The 22,478-nt window shown below is 43.1% G+C and overlaps 1 protein-coding gene across 1 annotated transcript in view; it reads left to right on the top strand.

Moving 5' to 3' along the window:
• ATRN (attractin) overlaps positions 1–22,478 on the top strand; it is a 147,014-nt gene that overhangs the window by 101,553 nt on the left and 22,983 nt on the right. The window contains 2 exon segments of the mRNA XM_042811734.1: positions 1,583–1,644; positions 13,225–13,303. Coding sequence (XP_042667668.1) covers positions 1,583–1,644; positions 13,225–13,303 — 141 coding nt within the window.

Here is a 22,478-nt window from a genome sequence, read left to right as displayed (position 1 = left end):
GCAGGCATTCAAGGCCAGGCTGGATGTGGCTCTGGGCAGCCTGGTCTGCTGGTTGGTGACCCTGCACACAGCAGGGGTTGGAACTAAATGACCATTGTGGTCCTTTTCAACCCAGCCCATTCTATGATTCTATGATAGTGTTTCTGTAGGAAACATTCCAGGCTTTCCTATATAGATATCAACTGTTGGTACACAATGTGGTCTTTGTTTGACAGAGCATCTTTGCCCACAGTTATTCTCAGCCCCTCTTTCTCACACTGCTGGAAGCAGGACGTGTTTTTATTTTGGGGTGTGGTATTACAATGAGAAATATCTCTGCCTTAAAGAAACACCACAACAGCTCTGCAAACAGCCACCTCAGTCACCAGGCTGGCTTTAAAACATAAAGTGAGCTCTTCATCTCTCTTCTGCTGCTCAGAAAGACACTGGGAAGCACTGAGCCAAAAATCAAGTCCTGTTTTCATCTCTTTCAGAAGCAGTAGTGCTGAGATCACACGCATCTGGTCTGCAGCTTTTCAGTTGCCTTTCCAGCAAAGTTATGCGCTGCGAAGGAGCTTTCAGCTTAAGAGCATTGCAATCTATTTGTGACAAAGTGATTGTGGTATTTGGAGCAAATGTGGTAATAGAAGGTGTTTCTGGTTTTTGCTTCTTGTTTTGCATGTATTCATGATTTCTGGAAGGTGGCTGCTGTTGGGAGTAGAGTTTTATGCTAATGTTACAGTTCACTAAGAAAGGGAAAGAAAAGAAAAGATGCCTTAAGTGAATTTAATGTCCACCAGCAGCTTTTGTAGGTGAAACACAGATTTCAGTTCAGTTTTGAAATGCATTCAGATACTTCATGAAAGAGTTAATTTCCTGTTGTGGTGCTGCGATTGATAGTCAGAGGAAATAGGAGGTACCTGGAAAGAACTTCTGATTCCTAATGTTGCAGAAGTTGCCTTGCTGTTGGCTTGCCTCCCCTCCGCTTTGTTATTTTTACCCAAGCTCCCTAATCTTTCCCCTTGCCTTTAACCACCTCCCAGTTTCCTGTTCGCTTCTTCCCTCTGTTTTCTGTCCAAAATACAGGCTTGTTTTTTCGCTCTTCTTTGCATTTGGTGTGGATTGCAGGGCAGCGAGCTAAGATGAATGCCATAGCTGTTTTCACAGTCTCTATTATCTTCTGTATTTCATGCCTCTTTGCTGCTCTCGGTGTAAGTTACTTATTCAAGGAGATTCTGTTGCAAGAGTGTTCTTTGTGCAGGGGCATGCGTTTAGAACTTGTTGTGCTTTGCTGTCGGTACGATAATTACAAACACTCCACTGGAGCTCTTTAAAGCTGCACCGAGTCGTGCTTTCTCTGCAGTGCTTAGCATGCACTGAATGCCATGCCTTGCCTATTGCAGGGAGAGACGTTTAGTTTCTTTTGGATATGTGTGGCTTCAAACAATGTAACTTGCTTTCTTTTCCCTCCAAATATTCCAGTGCTTTTTCAACTCTGACTTACAGCATTATTTCACTGTCATTTCTCCAGCCCCAGAAACAACGCGCGTTAAGTATAACTTCACTTTTCAGTAATAGAAAGCATTTTGCTTTTCTTTTGCAGATTGCATTCTCACAACACAGCAACTTTATGGACCTGGTACAGTTCTTTGTGACGTTTTTCAGGTACATTTCCTTACAGACAGCTCAATGTTTCTTCTTTTTTTTTTCCGTCGCGTTTTTGTTTTGCAGTGCAGTCTTTGTTTTTCTGTTGTTGTTGTTGCTCTTTTTTTAATTAAACATCCTGCTTACATGACAGCCCAGAAAATGGAAATTCCTACTGTGTTTAAAGCGTTTAATTAGGGATTATGTTAAGAAAATTGTCTGCCTGCGTTCGCAGATGCATCTTGTCCTGTGCATGCAAAGAAAGGGAGCTTGGGGGAGGTGGGAGGCTCTCTGAAGTGCAGAAGTTACTTCTGTAATGGTATAGGAGACAGCTTTTTGGACCCCACGTCCTGCAGATCAAATATGTCGTAGAGAAATTACAGATATTCCCATATCCTCAGGTGCAAGTTATAAATCAGTGATTTTTGTGGAGTTAAACACAGACTGGTGTCAAATTCTGTAGGGGAGCACTTTTTGATTTCAAACTGAGCTCCGAGAATACATCAAATATAATCGTATAAATTGATACAGTTGAAGCTGAATACTCATTCAGGAACTGCTTGGTAAAGTTCTTTCCTTAGTGTAAAGTAAATTGTTGATTCCATAGGAGTGCAACCAACAGACATGTTTTTGGTATTTGCTTCCTTTTCCATCCTCCAAAGCAATCCATCCCTGACACAGAGGTTAACTAAATCCATCCCTAACAGAGGTTAACTAAACCCCCAAGCACAGCAGCCATCTCCTTAAGGTTTCATGATCTGATGCTTTAGTCCTTATTTTAGGAACTGGTAATGCTCCATAGATACAAAGCAGTAATTGATCTATAAGAAGAATGCACACAAGTGGGGTTTATGTGTCTGTTTAGTCCAGAACTTACAGCCTGTTTTAAACTATGCAATATTGTGCCCATTTTAAAATGAGCAATGTGAATAACACCTTGTTTTAGATTCCGTGCTGAAGTTCATTAAAGCAAGGAGCTCCAGATGGGTCCTTCAGACAAGTAGTTTATATCAGATCCGAGTGGTTTCTTTCTGCAGTGTGTGGTGTGCTTTAATACAATCCCAGGTAAACACCAGCTTTGAACCACTGCTTTGTTGGCATCAATAGGCAAAAAGTGTTTATCCTTGATCAGACTTAATGGTTTGTTCCATTGCAGTCGAGACCTCTTCTAAAAATCTTTGTGGCAAGTTAATTTCTTACAAGGAGAACTAACAGAGGAGTAGTTTGGCTCTTCATTTCCTTTTTAATGGCACATGGTTGATTTGTGCTTTCCAAATTAGCCATCCGCTCTTCACAGACCCAGGTCCACCTGCAGATGAGAGTTTGAAGCCCTTTAATGTGTGTAGTTTGGTTATTGGAAGAGCACAGCAGTTTCAGGCAGAAGGTACACTGGAACAGGTTGCCCAAGGAGGCTGTGGATGCCCCATCCCTGCAGGCATTCAAGGCCAGGCTGGATGTGGCTCTGGGCAGCCTGGTCTGCTGGTTGGTGACCCTGCACACAGCAGGAGGTTGAAACTGGATGATCATTGTGGTCCTTTTCAACCCAGGCCATTCTGTGATACATGTGTTAAATACCTCGGTGAGCTCATGCTGTTGGAAACACAGAAGTTAGGTGCACCAAAGCCAGGCAACAGTGATTTTCCTTCCTTCCTTCACTGCTATCACGTGGCTCTCCCTAATAAGTAATGTTTCCATGTCACTTTAATAACATCTTAACATGCCAGAGGAATAAGAATGCATGTGTTAAGGAGAAAGACAGTTTACTGATCCTTTCCAACCACACATTCATAATGCATTAAGAAGTCTTCGTTTCTTCAACTGTAACTACTGCTAGGATCCTCTCCTAGTATTTTATTTTACATTCATTCCTACTTGCTAAGGAACCAGCAGCATGATTCATCTCTGTGTGTAAGGAAAACTATTGAAACTCTTGTATTTGTGATGCTCTAGGATGCAATCTTGTATTTCTAATGCTCTGCTATGCATCTCATAATCACAGTTGAGTCCAAGCTAAAGCATAAAATAAGTAAGAGCCGATAGCCCCCTGTGATGCTAATGAGATAAAGTTGGCTGAAAAATCTGCATGCTGAGCAGAGGCAATGGAAATGCTTTCTGCAAAGCCTAAAGGCCATTGGTAAAACCACTTTGGAGATACAGACCATCTCTAATGCGACAACTGGAACGCCTATCACTCGTTGAGTGTGATGGATGTGAAAACAGACTCCTTGTCCTGGAAAATGAATGTTCAGAACGACTTCGTTATCCTACAAGTAACATTTATATGAATTTGCTCTGCTGGTGGTGATGTGGAATGTTTCCATCCCACAGGAGCCACCCTGTGCTTTGTTGTGACCCCAACCCCGATATGCCCTGCTGCCATGCCACCAAAAGACACAGCTGTGTCTTGAGGTTCATGGGGAACCTTACAGGGAAATGGGTGTTTTACAGTCTTCATTTCTTTGCTGTTGTTTGCTGTGACTGAGGTCAAGTAAATCCCTCTAGTGGGTACTGGAGTGCAAGCCACTTTGTGTATCTCCAGTGCAGCTTAACTTAAGGAGCATCACAGGCTGCTGCAAAGCCCCAGCTCTCTGTGAGGCACATAGAGAAGCTAGGAACCAGGCAGTGCACTTCTGTGACATCAGGATTTGGTTTCCATTTAATTTAAGAGTTGGGCTACTTTGGGTCACAAGGGGGTGAGCATTGCATCTGGAGGTGCCCTTAGACTCCTGGAGCTCCTTTTCGAGTCAGTGTGGCTATGTGTGGCCATTATTTTGTTTTGCAACACGTTAACTGCTTATTTCAAGCAAAGGAAATGTCAGTGGATAAAGGCTGAGGTACAACCTGAAGTTGCAGGGTCGTTAATATTGCATTATAATTGGAGCTGCAGGAGAAATGATATTCTAAGCATTGTTAACCTTTGCAAATCTAAATGAATTGCAAGCAAGTGTTTCTTTTTCCAGTTTCCTTCTCTGTTTTCTGTAGTGCAACTCTTTAATATCAAATCTTGCCAATTTCTTTCAGCAGAAAGTTCGAGCTTTGGTAAATATTGTTGTTGGTATCTGTATTTTATTTTCCCCTGTGTGCCATCACACCAGTCTATAAGATGTATTTTTCACCAGTATCTCATTGCATATAAAAGATGTGAAAATATCAAAGCTTTTAAACTCATGGTACTGACCTCCAGTCCTCTTACTTCCTTTCCTTTTTTTTCTTTGTAAAACATTGCATCTGTATTTCATCAGTGCTTCTCCATGTTCAGTAGAGACTTAAAAGATAAATATTGATAGGTTTGAAGGAAATCAGGGTGGAAAAGCACGTGTAAGCACCAGCAGAATCAGCAGAACAGAAGGAGAAAGCGTGCCTTGTATGATAAGGATCATGATAACATGATAAGGATCATGGTTGTAACTCCCTTTCATCACAGAGAGGAGACCCCTGTGCTCCAAAACCTGGAGAGGGTGGCAGCGAGGTCACAGCACGTCGTCATTGCTGTTCAATGCTGTTTTCCTGTTAGCATAGCAGTCCTAAGAAACTCAAAGCAAGGAGACATGCATTCTTTCACTGACTTGCCTGAAAGGTCAGAAGAAGGAAGCGAACAAAACTGTGTGGCCAAAGGGGTCTTCCAAAGAAGCTGCTGTGCCTCACATGGTGTGGAAGACTGCAAACTATGCTTGCTGTGTCCAGGGAAGAAGCCAGGAGGTATGGCAAGGACATGGCAGCCAGCATCCCTTGTCCTCTGTGCAGGAAACAAGCAAGGTTGGCCAGATAGATGGCCACAGACATTTGGGGGTTTGGGGTCTAAGAGTGCAAGAGGGTATCATTGCTTTTCCATGGGCTTTTGTGAACTATAATCACCTTCTCCTTCCATAAGACCTCACCCTATGCTTTCTTCCATTCACATACATTTCATGCTTTTCCTACTGCTCTTCTCTGTGTCCTCATGTGCAACATTCACCCCATTTCTTGGCTGCTCCATCTTTTCTTTCATATCTGTGCTCAGAACATCCTCCCTGGGATGCTCAGTGCTGCCTCTATCTAAGCCTCCTTGCAGTCTAACCACGGTGCTTCAAGATAGAGTCCACTGCAAATCTTGTCTTTTCATGGCACCACAGCATTGGTGTGAACATTTATGGCCTGTGCTGAGGTCTGCATATCAAGTTGTGTAGTTTGCTTTGGTGCAAAAAGAGAAAAAAGGAATGGTGTTTATCTCTATATGATTGTCAAGCAGGTGGTTTAAGGTGCTCTATATTGGTTTTCATGGCTGTAAGCATCTGCCCAGTGTTTTTATTAAGTAGGAATGACCTGTTTGCAATAATTCAAACCTGAAGTCGTGCTGCAGCTACTTTGTTTAATCTTTTTGCTTATTAAATAGTTTCTTTCTGCAGCAGAGATACGTATCTAAGATACAGTCTGGATCTTTTTTTTTCCTTCTGTTTTTCCCCCAAGGTAAAGGAAAAGCTTGGAAATACCTGAATGTTATATCTGACAAGATGAGGAAAATTAAGAATTTGCTGTTCATAACTTCCTTCTTTCCATGTTCTCCTCATCCCTCTTCAGTTACCTCTCCACAGTGGTCACACATGGTGCAGCACAGAAGTGCCATATGGTCTCTGCTCCATTAATTAATCCCATGCTTATTTATGCTTTTGGCCTCTGCAGTCTCCCATGGTGACATAGGGGATGACATAGGGGTTTGGGGTGAGGTATAAGCACTCTTTTTTATTTTCTTTTAAACCTATTGACTCAGTGGGTTTAGCTTACAGGTTTGTAGAGTTTAATTTAGGTTTGCATATGTGTTGTGTCCTTGCTCTTATCTTAGTTGATACAGGTGATGGAAATGAAAGAGCAGTGAGTTACAAGACATTGTGTCCATTCCAGGTGAGCCGTGTGGACCTCAACATTCCACTGACAACAATTAATTGGGGCATTTCCCATGAGTTCATAGAGTCATAGAATCATAGAGTGGCCTGGGTTGAAAAAGACCACAATGGTCATTTAGTTCCAACCCCCTGCTATGTGTAGGGTCACCAACCAGCAGCCCAGGCTGCCCAGAGCCACATCCAGCCTGGCCTTGAATGCCTGCAGGGATGGGGCATCCACAGCCTCCTTGGGCAACCTGTTCCAGTGCCTCACCACCCTCTGAGTGAAAAACTTCCTCCTAATATCCAACCTAAACCTCCCCTGTCTCAGTTTAAAACCGTTCTCCCTTGTCCTATCACCATCCTCACTCATAAACAGCCGTTCCCCCTCCTGTTCATACGCTCCCTTCAAATATGGAAGGCCACAGTGAGGTCTCCCCTCAGCCTTCCCTTTTCCAAGCTAAATAATCCCAGTTCCCTCAACCTTTCCTCACAGCAGAGCTGCTCCAGTCCTCTTATTGCCCTCCTCTGGACCTGCTCCAAGAGCTCCACGTCCTTCCTGTGCTGGTGGCCCCAGGCGTGGATGCAAAAGTTCATAATAACATCACAGAATGATAGAATATCCCAAGTTGGAAGGGACCCATGGTGATCACTGAGGAGTCCACACAGCACCACCCAAACCCTGTGGCTGAGAGCAATGTCCCAATGGTCCCTGAGCTCCAGCAGCTCGAGGCTGTGCCCACTGTCCTGGGCACCTTGTTCCATGCCCATTGCCCTGTGGGGCAGAGCCTTTCCCTTCCTCCCACCTGACCCTCTCCCCTCAGACAAGTCTATTAAAACTTGCTTTCCAGAAAGACCTCAAAGCTCTAGTCAAACTGGTTCCGTGATAGTAGAATCCTCCATGGTTCTTGGCACTGGTGAGGCTGCACCTCAAGTGCTGTGTTCAGTGTTGGGTCCCTCACTACAAGACAGACATTGATGCCCTGGAGCGTGTCCAGGGAAGGGCAATGGAGCTGTGATGGATTTGAGGGCACAAGTCTTATGGGGAACAGCTGAGGGAATGGGATGGCTCAGTCTGGAGAAGAGAAGGCTCAGGGGAGACATTGTGGCTCTGCACAACTGCCTGGAAGGAGGTTGAAGTGAGGTGAGAGTTGGCCTCTGCTCCCAGGTAACACAATGGGATGAGAGGTGATGGCCTCAAGTTGTGCCACAGGAGATTGAGGCTGGATATTAGGAGACATTTCTTCTCCGAAAGAATGCAGTCAGACACTGGCACAGCTGCCCAGGAATGGTGGGTCACTGTCCCCAGAGGTATCCAAGAACCGTGGAGATGTGGCACTGAGGGATGTGGTCAGTGGGCATGGGTTGGGGTTGGACTTGACGATCTTGGTCTTTTTCAACCTTAATGATTTTATGATTGGTTGTGCTTATGAATAAGTAGATCTATTTTTTCTTTTAAAGTACAAAAAAAAATCAGCTGCCACATCTAAGTTGGGATGCTCAACGTCAGCACTGTCTTCAGCAGAAAGATAAGGTCATTAATCCGTAGCTCAGGTCTATTGGTTTGCTGTAGGCTGCAGAGAGCTGTTAGGCAGAGCCCATCAGCAACACACAGTAATAAGAGAGGCATTCAGCCAGGCTGGTTTTGCCTAGCGTCATCATATGGGCAATTCCTTCAGCATTTTGTATTTGTTTCCAATTACTCTGAGGTTTAATGCATTGAGTAGTTAAAAATGTGTCCTACAACTCACCAGCCCATTAAAAGTTTCTTTCAGATAGCAATTTGTGATGTGCTGCCAGTAATCATTGCAGTGCTTTCTGAAATTATTAAACGACCGATGTATGTTAAGGCATATTAGTATTCAAGCTGCTGTATATTTTGGCATTTAAAGCTGCCATTTTTACTAGCATCTCTGATATAGATAAACATTATAGGAGAGTTTAATAATTGGGCCCTAATACACCAGATGGATTTTCTACTCTCTTCATGAGAACGCATCACATCGTTGTGCTGATGAAGTTTTCCTGCCATTTAAAATTGAAAGCGTGCTTATTTGGAGAGCTTTAAGGGTACCTGGGGTGGAGAGAATATGCTTTTTACCATGGAAAGGAGTTTAAGGGTAAGATATAAAACCAGACAGGGTGTTGAAGTTCATATTTTTGTTTGGAGCTGGAAGTAACCCATGGCATGAAGCGTGCTGGATGCATACCAGGAAACCATTCATGCATTTGTTGAGACCAACTGAGGGAAGATTACTTACAATCACTGCTCATAATTGATTAAATAATTAAGAATTACTTAACATGCTGTTTATCAAATTGAAAATTCTCCATGAGATGTTAATGTAACCTCTCCCTAGATTGCAGTGTTTATGCTGCATAAGGGACTTTTACAATTTCTGTAGGCCAATGAAAGCTGCATTTGACTGAACCCGACTCATTTGCAGAGTTAGGTTCAAATTTCCTTGGAATGAAAATGTCTCCAAGGATCTCAGATGGCTCTGGATGGTTCTTTTTCCTTCCTATCTGATTTCACATTGGTGTTTTCTGGCGTTATCTTGGTGAGCAACTCAGTTTTCCAGCCCTAAAGCTGAACTCATCTCTGGATTTAGGAAAACTGGACTGTAAGAGTTGGTCATTTAGGAGTGATAGATGAGGAGAAGTGGTACCAAAGCATTGTTTAAGGTGGGAGGAGATGGAGGGAGAGGATCTGAGCGAACAGTGGATTTCAGGGAGCGAAGGACGATGGTGGTGGGAGCTATTTTTGGAGAAGGAAGAAACAGAAGGAAAAGGTAAAGCAAGTCCTGAAGCAAAGGTTTATTTTTAAAGCCATTTTAAAATGGGTGCGTATTCCTAACTGGCACGGAGATCCTTGGGGCAGAACACAGTATTTAACCAAGACATTGCCATCTATAGGCTCCTGCTCCAGATCCCTTTCCGACACAGCACTCTTCCACCCAGCTGATTCTGTCCTTCCTTCCATGCTTACACAGTTGCTTTCAGAGAAAAGGTATGGATAAAAAATTACCTTAAAGCTTCTAGCATGAGGGCAGGTCTTCTTATTTCAGGATGGTTTAGGCTGGTCAAGTCAAGATGAGCAGACAGATCTTGACTTGACTGCTCTGGGACTCTTCCAGCAGATGATGTAGTGCAGTGCAGCAAACAGGCACTGAGGTTTATTCCTCCCCAGGTGCTGCCAAGGGGAGGTAGTGCAAGGGGGAAAGTATATTTCCATAGTGGCTTTATGGCTTTTGTGGGTATTTGCTGCCTCCTTGTGACAGCACCAAGATGCATGGTGCTGTTCCTCTGAAATACAGGGTACTATGGTGAGCATTTTAGGAGGAGAATTCGTTGGTCTTTAATTGTTAATTCCTTTCTTCAGAAATTCTTGGCTGTGGTGAGAGAAGTGAGGGAAGAAGCAAACAGGGAAAGACTCTGGCATGTGCAGAGTTAGGAGATACACATTTCCAAAGTGGAATTTTCTATGAGGATAAAGACAACCCTCTTAATTCTTCACTTCCTAGCCTTTGTCTCCAAGGGAATAAATGAATGTGCAGAGAGATGTGATCTTGCACGTTTCTATCCTAGAGAAGAGCCATCCTGAGGGAAGTTCAGTAGATTTTGACGTGCATCTTTGGTTTGATGTGTGTGTCTCTGATAGATGCAGCAGAATGGAGCACATACTTCTTCTAACAGGTGCTATGAGTGGTGGTGTTTTTGTGGTCAAATTAAACAGACAGTCAGGGCACTTCTCCCCACTGCCTTGAAGATTTAGTTTTATCTCTACCCTTGCTGTGTACATGGATGCTGATTATTTTCCTGAAAGCAAAACAGACGACAGACAAAAGGTTCAGCGTGTGGTCCTTGCTGTGCTGGTTTTGCTTGGATGCACTTTGGATTTTTGTTCATCAGGGAGTACTGTCCTGTTCGGGCCTCAAAGATAAAGCAGATGTTTCACCTGAGAGTTTGTTTCTTTAGTGGGAAAGGAAGCTTATAAAAAGAGAAAAGCTCATCAAAGCCCTTGAATGAATGTGGTGGCTTTCCTGCTGTGGGCAGCCAAAGGGAGTCCCAAGACAAATGTGGGCACTCAGAAATTTTGTTAGTCCATCATTCATTTGTGCCTGTTGAAGTGTGGTATGAGTGGAAATCCATTTAGTCGAAGTGTGACCTTGTCCAGGAGAGAAATGCTGTTACCGAGTGGTACAGTCTGCTCTCACATTTAATGCAGCAAGAGGGAGCTTTGGGGAAAAAAGGGAAAGCTGAAGGTATGACATCCTTAATCATCAGTCATGCGTGTTTGCTTCTTCACCAAAGCAGCAATTAAAGGTTTAATGTATATACTTTACTAATTAATGAGTGGCACAGTGCTTTCCACTACAAAGCTCAACAGTAATCCATTACCTCTCAAAAGGAAAAATAAAATTCCCATTAAAACTGCACATCTAAACTGTTTGTCCATTTTAACTGCAAGACAGAAATTTCATAGAATCACAGAAAGGCCTGGGTTGCAAAGGACCACAATGCTCATCCAGTTCCAACCCCCTGCTGTGTGCAGGGTCACCAACCAGCAGCCCAGGCTGCCCAGAGCCACATCCAGCCTGGCCTTGAATGCCTGCAGGGATGGGGCATCCACAGCCTCCTTGGGCAACCTGTGCCAGTGCTTCACCACCCTCTATGTGAAAAACTTCCTCCTAATATCCAACCTAAACCTCCCCTGTCCCAGTTTAAAACCATTCCCCCTTGTCCTGTCACCATCCACCCTCGTAAACAGAGTGAACAGTTAGAGTGAACAAGTGTCAGATTTTAATATTCAGAGGAAATGTGGGAGAAATGGTTTGGAATCTGTACCTCTTGAAATGAAAAAGGCCAAACAAATCTCTCCATGGTCCTGCTTAAATTTGTAAAGAAATGGGCACTGCAGGAGTCTGTAAAAGCTGTGCAGATGTTTTAATGCTGAAGCCATGCAGGCACCAATTTTTTAGTATCTTATGATATATGAGAGTAAGACGTATATCTCTGCATTTCTGAGACTAAATAATATAATTGTGTAAGTGCTGGCTGCTCCTTGAGTGCCCAGTCACATGCAGTTTTCATAATATATAGCCTATGGATAATGATATGGAATCAGGAACAGACCCTCCTTTATCCTCGTCTCAGGGATCAGCTCCTGCTGTCCATCTTATTTTGTAATAATTAATAATAACGTTGCCATGTCTTTGCACTACACTCTGCTAAAGAATTTGCCACTGAAAAGAGGACCCCCAGTTGCCCAGGGGCCAAACTGTGAATTCCCTTATAACTTGTATGAGGCAAACAGCGCAAAAGGTAGAGGAGAAGATAGGGAGGTGGTGGGATGCAATGCCATTGATCATCATAAACTGTGGTCTTGAAGTCAGTGGCACAACCATGGTTTGTGTGCAAGTAGAGAAACTCATTGGGGTTGTAGGCATCTGTATGGGAAAGAATCATAGAGTCATAGAACGGCCTGGGTTGCAAAGGAGCACAATGCTCATCCAGTTCCAACCCCCTGCTATGTGCAGGTCACCAACCAGCAGCCCAGGCTGCCCAGAGCCACATCCAGCCGGGCCTTGAATGCCTGCAGGGATGGGGCATCCACAGCCTCATTGGGCAAGAGAGCACAGTGGAAACCATAGAAGGGTGGATGCATGTTTGGAAGCAGTGGAAACATTACATAAAAAAATATTAAATATATGGAAATATAGTAAATATATTAAATAAATGGAAATGTTTATTGGTGAAGGCAAGGAGTAGTGAGTGGTCCCTCTGCTATGGGCTCGTGGGAGCCCCAGAATGGTGAGAACCAAACCATGGCCCATCCCACAGAAATCCCCCTCCAGAGCACAGCAGCTGCCATAAATGATGCACTTCAGGAAAGCAGTTGTCTGCTCTGGTTAATCTTCCTATAAGCACTCTGTTTAAATGCACTCTGGACTCCAGAGGAAGGACTTTCTTTTACCCATCACTGCGGTACTTGAGAAGAGAGGCTTTCATTGGGGTGGTTACACAAAAGGATAAGTTTTAATCTTAGAAAGCCTGCGTGCCTTGAAGTTGCTTGTTAAGTATTCAGCCTGATAACATCATCACTGTCAATAAAATCGGCTTTTATTATTATTGTTATAGCTGCTTTTTTGTTAAATCTTCTTTTTTGCATTTTCCCTGGAAGTCGATAAACCCATTCATCCATTTTTTCCTCTTTAGACTTAAAGAATACAGATTTGGGGAAACCAAGCAATGCCTATAGTTCTGCAGCAACCAGTTGAAAACAATCCAACGACTCTACACTTCATCTTATTTTTTGTAATTTGGAAATGGAAAAAAAAAATCAATTTTCTCTGCTGCTTTCAAGGCTTTTCTCTTGTGGGTTATCATCTCCGTTTACATATTGCCAAAGATAGTCGATAACTGGCTTTTTCCAATATGATTAAATGTCTGTGCCTTACTGTTCTGATTGCCCAGTGAAAGCTGGTGGATATCTTAGGATTCTGTGTCGTGTAAGGAGGTCAAATAGGTAACATTGGAACAGCAGTTTCGTTCCTCGCCTGGTGTAGCGAGCACTGGGCTGTGCAAACCGTTTTGCACTGCCACATTATCTTTCATCAAAGTACCTCTAAGTGCCATATGAACATTCAGTCTGGTCTTTTTTGATTTGCTAGAGTTTTTCGTCTGCTTTTATGTCGTGAGCAAGGACAGTAAGATATTTGTTTTCTTTTCTCTTTTACAGTTGTTTCCTGTCTCTGCTCCTGGTGGCTGCTGTGGTCTGGAAGATTAAGCAGAGTTGCTGGGCATCGCGAAGAAGAGAGGTTGAAATGACAAAATTGAATGCTATTTCTTAAATGTCTTCCTTATAGTCCTCCTGCCTTGTGTTTGTTCACCTATGCACAGTATTAACCTTCAGTTAAGGATAAGCTCCACTAATCTGTAAATGCTTCTGTTTAGGCATTTATAATAGTGTATTTTCCATTACAATTTCAGTGACAAATGATTCTATTTTACTATCCTGATACTGCAGTTGTTGCCAAGCACAAAAAATAGGGGCGAATGTCCTGTATTCCCAGAACTTGGGTTTTAGACAGCATGAAGATAAAACCACCAGCAAACTAGGAGACTATAGATGTGCTTTGAGAGAGGAACTATCTCTGTTTCAACACTGGGCACGTGAGTTCACACGTGAGTGTGTTGAAAATAGACAATTCCCTTTGTCAAGTGAATAGCTTGTACTCGTGTTAAGGGGAATTCTGTCTCATGTGCTTTAATTGCAGAAGCATATTACCGTTAAAGAAAGGTGGAAGGAACCACACAAGATGTTGGAAAGCTATTAATGCACTTCATAGAAAGCAGTTTTTAGTACTGGAGCTTTCTTCCTTTTGTCAAGCTGGGGCCCATAGCAACTTCCTAATTTTCTTGTGTTGCAGCATATGAAAATGCATGCTATTAATTGCTTAAAACAGTGTTTTTCCTTGCTTGTGCCTGATGTGTGTGGTGAATCCTCACCCCCCTTCTGCTTCTGAGCTGGAGCTGTCATTACACATTACATCCTGAGACACAAAGTGACCAATAGAGTAACCCATGTTGGAAGGGACTAGAGATCATCAAGTCCAACTGCAGTGATACAACAGCCAGTGTGTTGTCACCCCAGAACATAAAGAATATATCCTTCTTTCTCATTTTTTAAGCACAGATGTAGAAACGTGTAGTGGGGTGAGTTTTATTTGTGGAGAAGCAAGTCCTGTGTGCTGCCATGCAGATGGCCACATCGTGTTCCTGGGGTTCTCATGCTGTGGTAGGCACTGAAACCATGGAAAGCGAAGCCTGGTGTCATGTGTGAATACAAGAGAGGTTAGACTGGGCTGAGCATAGGGTTATTTTGGAGTTTTGCCTTGTGCTGTTTTCTTGTATGCAAACGAGAGAGCAGTTATGCTTTATCCGAGTGAATCCATGTGCAATTTCTAAATGTAGGTGTCTGTGCCTCGTCAGATATTTTTCCCAAGAGGTATCTTGTGCATATCCTTTGCTTATGGATTTTGAGGTGAAATCTGTCCACTGGTACAGCTTTTCCTCCCAGCTGCAATCTGGGATGAGGGCAGTTGCAGGCACAGAAATTAAGTTCTGTGCAAGAGATTGTTTCTTGCATACCTTAAAAACCTGTATCAGGTTGTGCTTTCCAGTGCAGGAGTGGGAGTATTATAAAATTACTCCATCTGTGGATCTCCTTTCTTGTAATAAAGCAGGGTGATGTCTGATAACTCTTCTCCCCTTCTTCCTCTTTCTGCTTCAGTTGTTTTTGCTCTTAGTAGTGAACTCAAATGCATAATGTAATCAGTGTTTTTCAAACAGATAACCCTTAATCTTTGAAATAATTTAAGTCTTTGAGGCTTTTCATATTCTCTGAAGGTAGATAAATTTTGACTACCATGGCTGGTTTTTTTTTTCTTTATCTCTCTTGGCAAGAAAGGAAAATGGAGTAAACATAACGCTCCCTGCTGGCTCCTGGGGTTAAATGTTATCAAGGAATGTATAAGAAAAATAGACTGAGAAATAAATACTGTGCTTTCGAGCTCAGTTAAAATATTGTAGCAGTGGCCCAAATGAAAGATTTCTCCTTAAATTATTTTGAGTCTAATTTGTCTTTTAAGAAAGAAAAAATCCAAAGTGCTAACAAGGCATGTTTGAGCCTATTTAAACTCAGTTTACACGTGCAGCTATTTCATAGAATCACAGAATCACCGAGGTTGGAAAAGACCTCCAACATCGTCCAGTCCAAGTGTCCACCTACCACCAATATTTCCCATGGAGCCATGTCTCTCAGTGCAACATCTAAATGTTTCTTGAACACAAGGGCACTTTCAAGGCAGGTCATCAGGACATTCTTTTCTTGTCAGGTTTCAGTCTGTCTGCATTCTTTGCCGTGCTCCTTCTCTACATCCCTTGCATCTATCTGGTACTTCGTAAGTCTCTGCTATTGCATCCCTCTGTTGTTGTAAAACATGAGGAAACGGCTTTAAATCCTTGCCATGCATTGATTAAAGATATTAATAAAGACTGTCCCTCGAAATGAAAGTCTGCTAAAAAAATTGTTTGGCTTTTTTGTAGAAACTATGATGGTTTTATAGCTGACGATGTTCTTTTCATGCACAACTTCAATAAATCCTATCAGGGCTCCCTTTAAACAGTGGTAGTTAAAATGATGAACAGCAGTTTGCTACACTGAACGTTTTAAGTGTCCAAAAGTTTATACCTCTGTTGTAACAATGGTTTTGAAGGATGTGATTTTGAGGTTCACTATTTCTCCTTTCTTTGGGAGTGGCTGCTCTCTGTTTTTCTCCATTTACTCTTACAGGAACTTTGTGTCACAAAGTTTGTAGACCGACTTGGGGAAAACAAACGTTGTTTAATTACCTTTTTTCCTCCATGTATGAAGTGATGATGTATTTGGAGACCACCTCTTCCACTTCCTCCTGCCGTGTTACAGTTCAGAGGCTGGGTGAAGGGAAAGGTGATGAAGCAGTGGTGGCAAGACATCCGAGTTGGACAATATGTTATAAGCTTACACTTAATGCACAGAATCATAGAATCACTTAGGTTGAAAAAGTCCATCAAGGTCATCAAGCCTTCTGAATCCCATCACTATACAGTGTCAGTAAGTGCCACGTCTGCATGGCTCTTGGATACTGCAGGTATGAGGACTCTGCTGCTTCTCTTGGCAGCCTGTTCTCATGCTTGATCAGCCTCCCTCTGAAGAAATTCTTCCTAACATCCAATCTAAACCATCTCTTGCAAAACTGCAGGCTGTTTTCTCATGTCTTATCAGCTGAGATTAGAGACCATCACCCACCTTACTGCAGCCTCCTTCCAGGGAGTTGTAGAGAAGGATGAGGTCTCCCCTCAGCCTCTCATTCTGCAGGCTGAACAGCCCCTCAGTGACTCCTCATGTCCTGTTTTCTAGTCGTTCCATGAGCTTTGCACTCAAGTGACTCAGTATCCTTCCTGTAGCTGGGGAGCCCAAAATTAAACACTTGAGGTGTGGTCTTACCAGGGCCATGTACAAGGGGACAGTTACCTTCCTGCTCCTGCTGGCCACATTATTTCTGATGCAGGCCAGGATTCTGTTGGTCTTCTTGGCCACCTGGGCACACTGCTGGCTCATCAGTCAAGCAGCACTGTCAAGTCCTTTTCTGTTGGGCATCCTTCTCTTCTTCTCAAGCCTATACCACTCCTTCAAGTTATGATCCAAGTGTGGGACTCAGCACTGAGCCTTGTTGAATGCCAGTGGTTGCGCTCAGTCCATAAGCCTATCCTAGCCAGATCCTTCCCACTGTCAAACAGGTCTGTACTCCCACCTAACTTCACATAATCCAAGATCTTAGGGTGTCGTTGATCCCATGAGCCAGATCATAGGTAAAAATGTGAAACAAAACTGGCCCAAGCATCAACTGGAATGAACCCCATTCTCTGGGAGCCATTGAGTTGGTTCCTTGCCCAGTGAACCATACATCTGTCAAAGCCACAAGCAGCCAAGAAAGTACTGTGAGAAATAGCGTCATATGCTTTGCTGCCATCCAGATGGACAGCAGATCCATAGCCTTTCCCTCTCTTGCTAAATTGATCATCTTCTCATAGAAGGAGATCAGGACCTGCCCTTCATAAACCCATACTGGCTTTGTCTGGTCACTTGGTTGTCCTGCATATGCTGTGTGAAACGCTGCAGCCATGGTAGAAAAAAATTCTCTGATTTTTAGAGGTGTTCAAGTTACAGTTGCTTCTTCCCCATGGGTTCTGCTGCAGTAATTCTGTGCTTGTTGTTGTCTAATCGTAACCCAAAAGGAAAGTGAAATATGATGCAATCTGCAGATAATTCCCAGCTATCAATCACTCTTTCCAATATAAGCATCGCTAGCGCTCCACTTCTTATCCCAGTGCTGGGTGAAAAATAGATAGCTGAAGCTTAATCCAAAATATGTTTAGGACAAAAAAGAGTAAGTAGGATGATGTGGTAGCCAAAATTATTCAGGCTATTATTATTACTCTTTGGTCAGGTTTTCGGTCAGCTGCTTGCACGTATCAGTGCTGATGTTCCTCAGCCTAATAGTGAAAAGGTCTTTGGGTGATCGGATTCAGCATAGCAGATGTGTATCTGATGTGTAGGAAAATGAGTTTGGAGCGCTGAGTTCAGGCCTTGCAGAGTATAAAACTTGACCTGAAGTAAAAATGGGAGCAATCTGTGTCATATCAAGCGGGGAGGAGATGGGATAGTAAATTGTGTGTTTATCCCCTGTCCGGCGAGCACCAAGTTTAAATATTTTCAGACACCTTAAGAGGGAGAATGGAAATAAAAAGGCAGCTTTTATAGGAGGCTTAAAATGAAGTGAATGGCATTAGGAAATAGGGATAGGAAGCTTTTCTGTCTCGTCTCTGGAAAATGACATGTTGAATGTATCAAGGTGGTCATAGAGAATAATGTGCAAAATATGAGAGTGGCATTAGAAATTTAACATGCCCATCTGCTCTCTTGATTTTTCCATCTATTGTTTTATCTCAGCAGCCAAATCCTATTCTCTTCACCCTCAGGCTGCTTCCTGCTCCTCCACTTTGGGCAAGAAATAACTCCTGTTAACGTGCCCAGCAAATGGAGCGTGGATAGCAATTTGGCACCTGGCTGCATGAGGGTCAGCTGGATGGCTCTCAGTGCCCCACTGTGTTGGGATAACTCCATTTAAGTGTCCAGAGCTCAGTTCCACCCTTAATGTACATAACATTATCTATGCTTTGCCTTCTTTGTTGTCAGGACTATCCAGTACTGAATGTTTTCACTCTGTGCAGCACCCAACGTATTCAGGATGGGTTGTGTGTTTTGATTTACTGCAGGGATTATCCTTCTCCTTCATGACCTCATCGCTGAAATCTTTTTCCATCCCATGTGTATTCAAAGTGTAGCAGTGCTTCTGTTGTTACTAGCATCCTCTGTATAACAGCCATGAACACTGAATACCATTTCAGCAGGCTCTTTTCTATATTCACTTGCATAGCAAAGACTTTCCAAAGGATGTGTGCTGGGTGTTATTTATTGCCCTGCCTCTGCTTCCATCTCCTTCCAGCTCTCACCTGTTAGCATTACATTCATCTCTTGTATATTGCCTCTTAGGGTGTGATTTAGGGTGTCTTTTCTCAAAGAGAAAGATTCAGAACTGGCGTAATCTCACACAGTAACTGGAAATTGGAATCTTCATTGCTACCTGGAGTTTCTGCTGGTGTTTGAAGAAGGTTTCATATCAACCTTGTGCTAGAACATTGAAAGTTCAGACTACAGCTATACCCAGAATGGACAGTGGGCCATCACAGCACCTTTGGAAGTCATATTAGAAACGGGATGTGCTGGTGCTGGATGTGCTGCTGCATTCATCATGTTTCCAGCCATCATTTGGCTTGTGGACCATCGTGTTTGATAGCAGTGACAATGCTGCTTGACATCTGTCAGCTCAGAATAACGTACGAGCTTGTTGGCTGTAGATGAAACACAAACTGGAGGGATGAGGGACTACGGCAAGCAGATAACTTCTGCAGAGGTCAGGATGATGTGGTCAGCATGCTTGGTTGTCTTATTACAGTGTCAAATGTAAGTCTGTATGCAATATCTCTTTTTCAGCAGTTGCAGGAGATTTACTTCCAAGATGATCCATATCCTGGAAAATGGGCTGAAATGATGGTGGTCGTGTTGATTTAGCAGCTGTGTGTAAATTCCCAAGTCCTGCATTTATAAGTAAAGTAATAAACTCAGAGCACAGGGTTAGCATTTTCAGCAGCTGCTTATTGGAATGCTGTGTCCACTCTGGTTTCAGCAATACCCTGAGTGTTGCAGATGGTTCAGAAAAACACTACGAGATTCATTTGTTATCCAAAAGATAAGTGAGAGACGAAAGCATCACGAATCACTCATTCTATCCAAGGGAAAACATATTGAGATTTGATGATGTGAGTGAGCGTCTGTGAAAAAGAATCATAGAAGATTCATGATGGGATGAGTCTCTTCTAAATAATCAGCCAAAGGCACGATGCCCAGCTATCTGCAACTGGGGCTGAAGAAGTTGAAAGCTGCTTTGTTTTTCTGCTGCTTTGAGGAGTGATGCTAGCAATTCGTTTTAAAAACACGGATCTTGGAGTGCTTTTGGAAAGATGTTTTCTGGGTCAGTCCAAATCACGTGGCTGTGGAAATGACATGGTGAAATTCGGTGGCTCGTACTACACGGGAGGTCGGATCAAATAATCGTAACTCTTTGTGCTACCCCTGAATTTAAAATCCATGAATGGGAACCAAGTCATAGTGCCTCTAGGCTTTTTCCAAAATACAAATGCTGAGTGCTCTCTGCAGTGATCTATGTGTCTTTGTCAGCAGCTGAAGGAAATTAGAGCAGAGATAAGCGATGCCCTGAAGAGGAAAAACAGCCCAACGTATTAATGTTGACAAGAGACTCCAGCTTAGGGGGAAATTGATGGTCCATTTTTGTTTGAACATGCTACTGCCACTTCTGTGCCTAATTGAGCTCATCTCTGGTTGAACTTGCAGATGGCTGGTTACAGTTGACCATTTGTGGCTTTAACATGGCCATATTGGGTGCCACCATGACATGTAGATGACAGCACCCAGCTGAGCACTTCTCACATCATGTCCCTGCCAGAAAATTAAGACAAGCTGCAATTGCTTGTAATATGTCATTTAAAAAAAAAAAAAGAAGAAAAAAAGAGCCATCGGACAGGATTTGGGGTGGTGGTGTGATAGCAGAGCTCAACCTCATCTAAAAAGAAACAAACAACTATATGTTTGTTGAAGCTGTTGTCGTTTCAGGCTCCCGGGTCTTTCTCTGATGATAGGAATCAGTGGCACAGGTATCTAATTTAGCTATTTGGGAAACTTAGGGAGGGAAGCAGTGCTGTGTAATTATGCTGGAAGAGCTCCAGTCAATCAAAGGTGTGCTCTGCTATTGTGCAATTATCTGGGATTGGTATATGTTCTAGTTTGTATACACCATATATACTTTTGCTCTTTTCAAAATGAATGATATCTTATTCATATTAAAGGTCAGTTTGTTTCTGCCCACCTACTGGGCATGATTATGATAAATAACTTACTTATCTTAATCAGCCTTGGATTAAATATATTCTGTCATTTCAGCATGAGGCAACTTCCCAGCAGCTTTGCTTTCTGGTTTGTTAGAGTTTTGAAGTGTGGAAATGCCTGTTGAGAACATTAATTCTCTCCTCTTCTCTCTTTCAACATAGCCTGCAAAGTCAGTTACAAAACTAATTAGCTAACATTAATATGTGCACTGCTCTAGGGGTGTAAAAACTTAATTTTCAGTGATGATGGAAGCGTCAAAAGAAAATTGTTTGTTTGTTGACTTACATGGTAGTTGATGTAATTGTAGCTAAATGCTTTAAATCACTTATTTCTGAAACAATTTTGTTCATCTTCATGGAATATTTGTCTCTTATGTCTTTGTGTCTTTGCTGGTGCCCCTTCTTATTTTATGGGTAGCACCATATTGATTGATCTTCTCCCATTTCTCCCAAAGTTACCAAGTAACTGTAACAAAAAGCAAAGGTTCCTGTACCGGTGTAGATGAGTGGGCAGTGAGGTGGGTTGAGAACTTGCTGATGGGCAGAACTCAGAGTTGTGATCAGAGACTCAGAGTAAGGCCTATAGATAGCAGTGTTCCCCAGTTGGTGCTGGATCCAATCTTGTTCAACTTCTTCATCAGTGACATGAGTGAAAGAATTGAGTGCACCCTCAGCAAGTTTGCTGATGATTCAAGGCTGGGAGTAGTGGTTGACACCTCAGAAGGCCATGCTGCCATTCAGCAAGAGCTGGGAAGGTTGAGAGTTTTGTGGAGAAGAACCTTACGAGGTTCTGCAAGGGCAGATGTTCTAAACCTGGGAAGGAATGGCCGAGTGCATCAGTACAGGTTGAGGGCTGAGCTACTGGAAAGGAGGTGTGTGGAGATAGAGCTGGTTGACCCAATGGTTGGCCAACAGTTGACCAAAGCTTGACCACAGGGTGACCATGAGTCAATCCAAGAATGCTAATGGGACCCTGGAGTGCATTACAAAGAGATCTTATTGGTTCTTATCAGTATCTACAGGGCAGGGGTCAAGTTGGATACGGCCAGGCTCTTTCTGGTGGCACACAACAGGACAAAGGGCAGTGGGCACAAATTGAAACACAGAACATATGAACATGAGGAAGAAGAACTTCTTGACTTTTAAGGGTCTCAGAGCCCTGGAATAAGCTGCCCTGACAGATGGTGGAGTCTCCTCTCCTGGTGATAATGAGAACCCACCTGGATGTTTTCCCATGCAACTTGCAGTAGTGCCCCTGCTTTAGCAGGGTTGGGCTCCAGAGGTCCCTTCCAACACCTACAGTTCTGTGATATATTGAAAGTAAGTGTTTCTTCAAGATATGCCTAAGCACCTGTCAGTGTTGACTGCTTAGAAATTCAAGATGAGACTTGCGAGGTATCCCCTTCCAACACTGGCTGTTGGGAGGCCACAGGCTGTCATTTCAGCAGATGTCATTACAGGAGAGCTCTGGGACTGGTTCTCAAGACAAGCTTTTCTAAGTTAGCCAAGCAGAAGTGCTTGGAAATAGGTAGTTCTTAAGACTCACTGTTGCTCGTGAGATCTCTGAGTTTCAGCTCTTCAAACCAGTTTATCTTTGCAGTATGCATAGGGTAGTGGTTCAAAACACATGACATATTTCAGGCAATCCTGGCTTTTGAATCACAGGATCATTGAGGTTGGAAAAGACCTCTGCGATCACCAAGCCCAACTCCAACCCATCCCCACCATGCCCACTGACCATGTCCCTCAGTGCCAGATCTCCATGGTTCTTGACCACGTCAGGCTGACTCCACTGCCTTCCAGGGCAGCCTGTGTTACAGACAGCTGTTTTGGTTAGCTTTTTAATGCTGTTATTTATAGGGAGCA

This window comes from Centrocercus urophasianus, unplaced genomic scaffold (assembly GCF_019232065.1).
Source record: "Centrocercus urophasianus isolate 14NV4802_14NV808 unplaced genomic scaffold, USGS_Curo_1.0 seq_13, whole genome shotgun sequence".
NCBI classification, from domain to species: Eukaryota; Metazoa; Chordata; class Aves; order Galliformes; family Phasianidae; genus Centrocercus; species Centrocercus urophasianus.
This window is presented reverse-complemented; position numbering and strand designations above follow the sequence as displayed.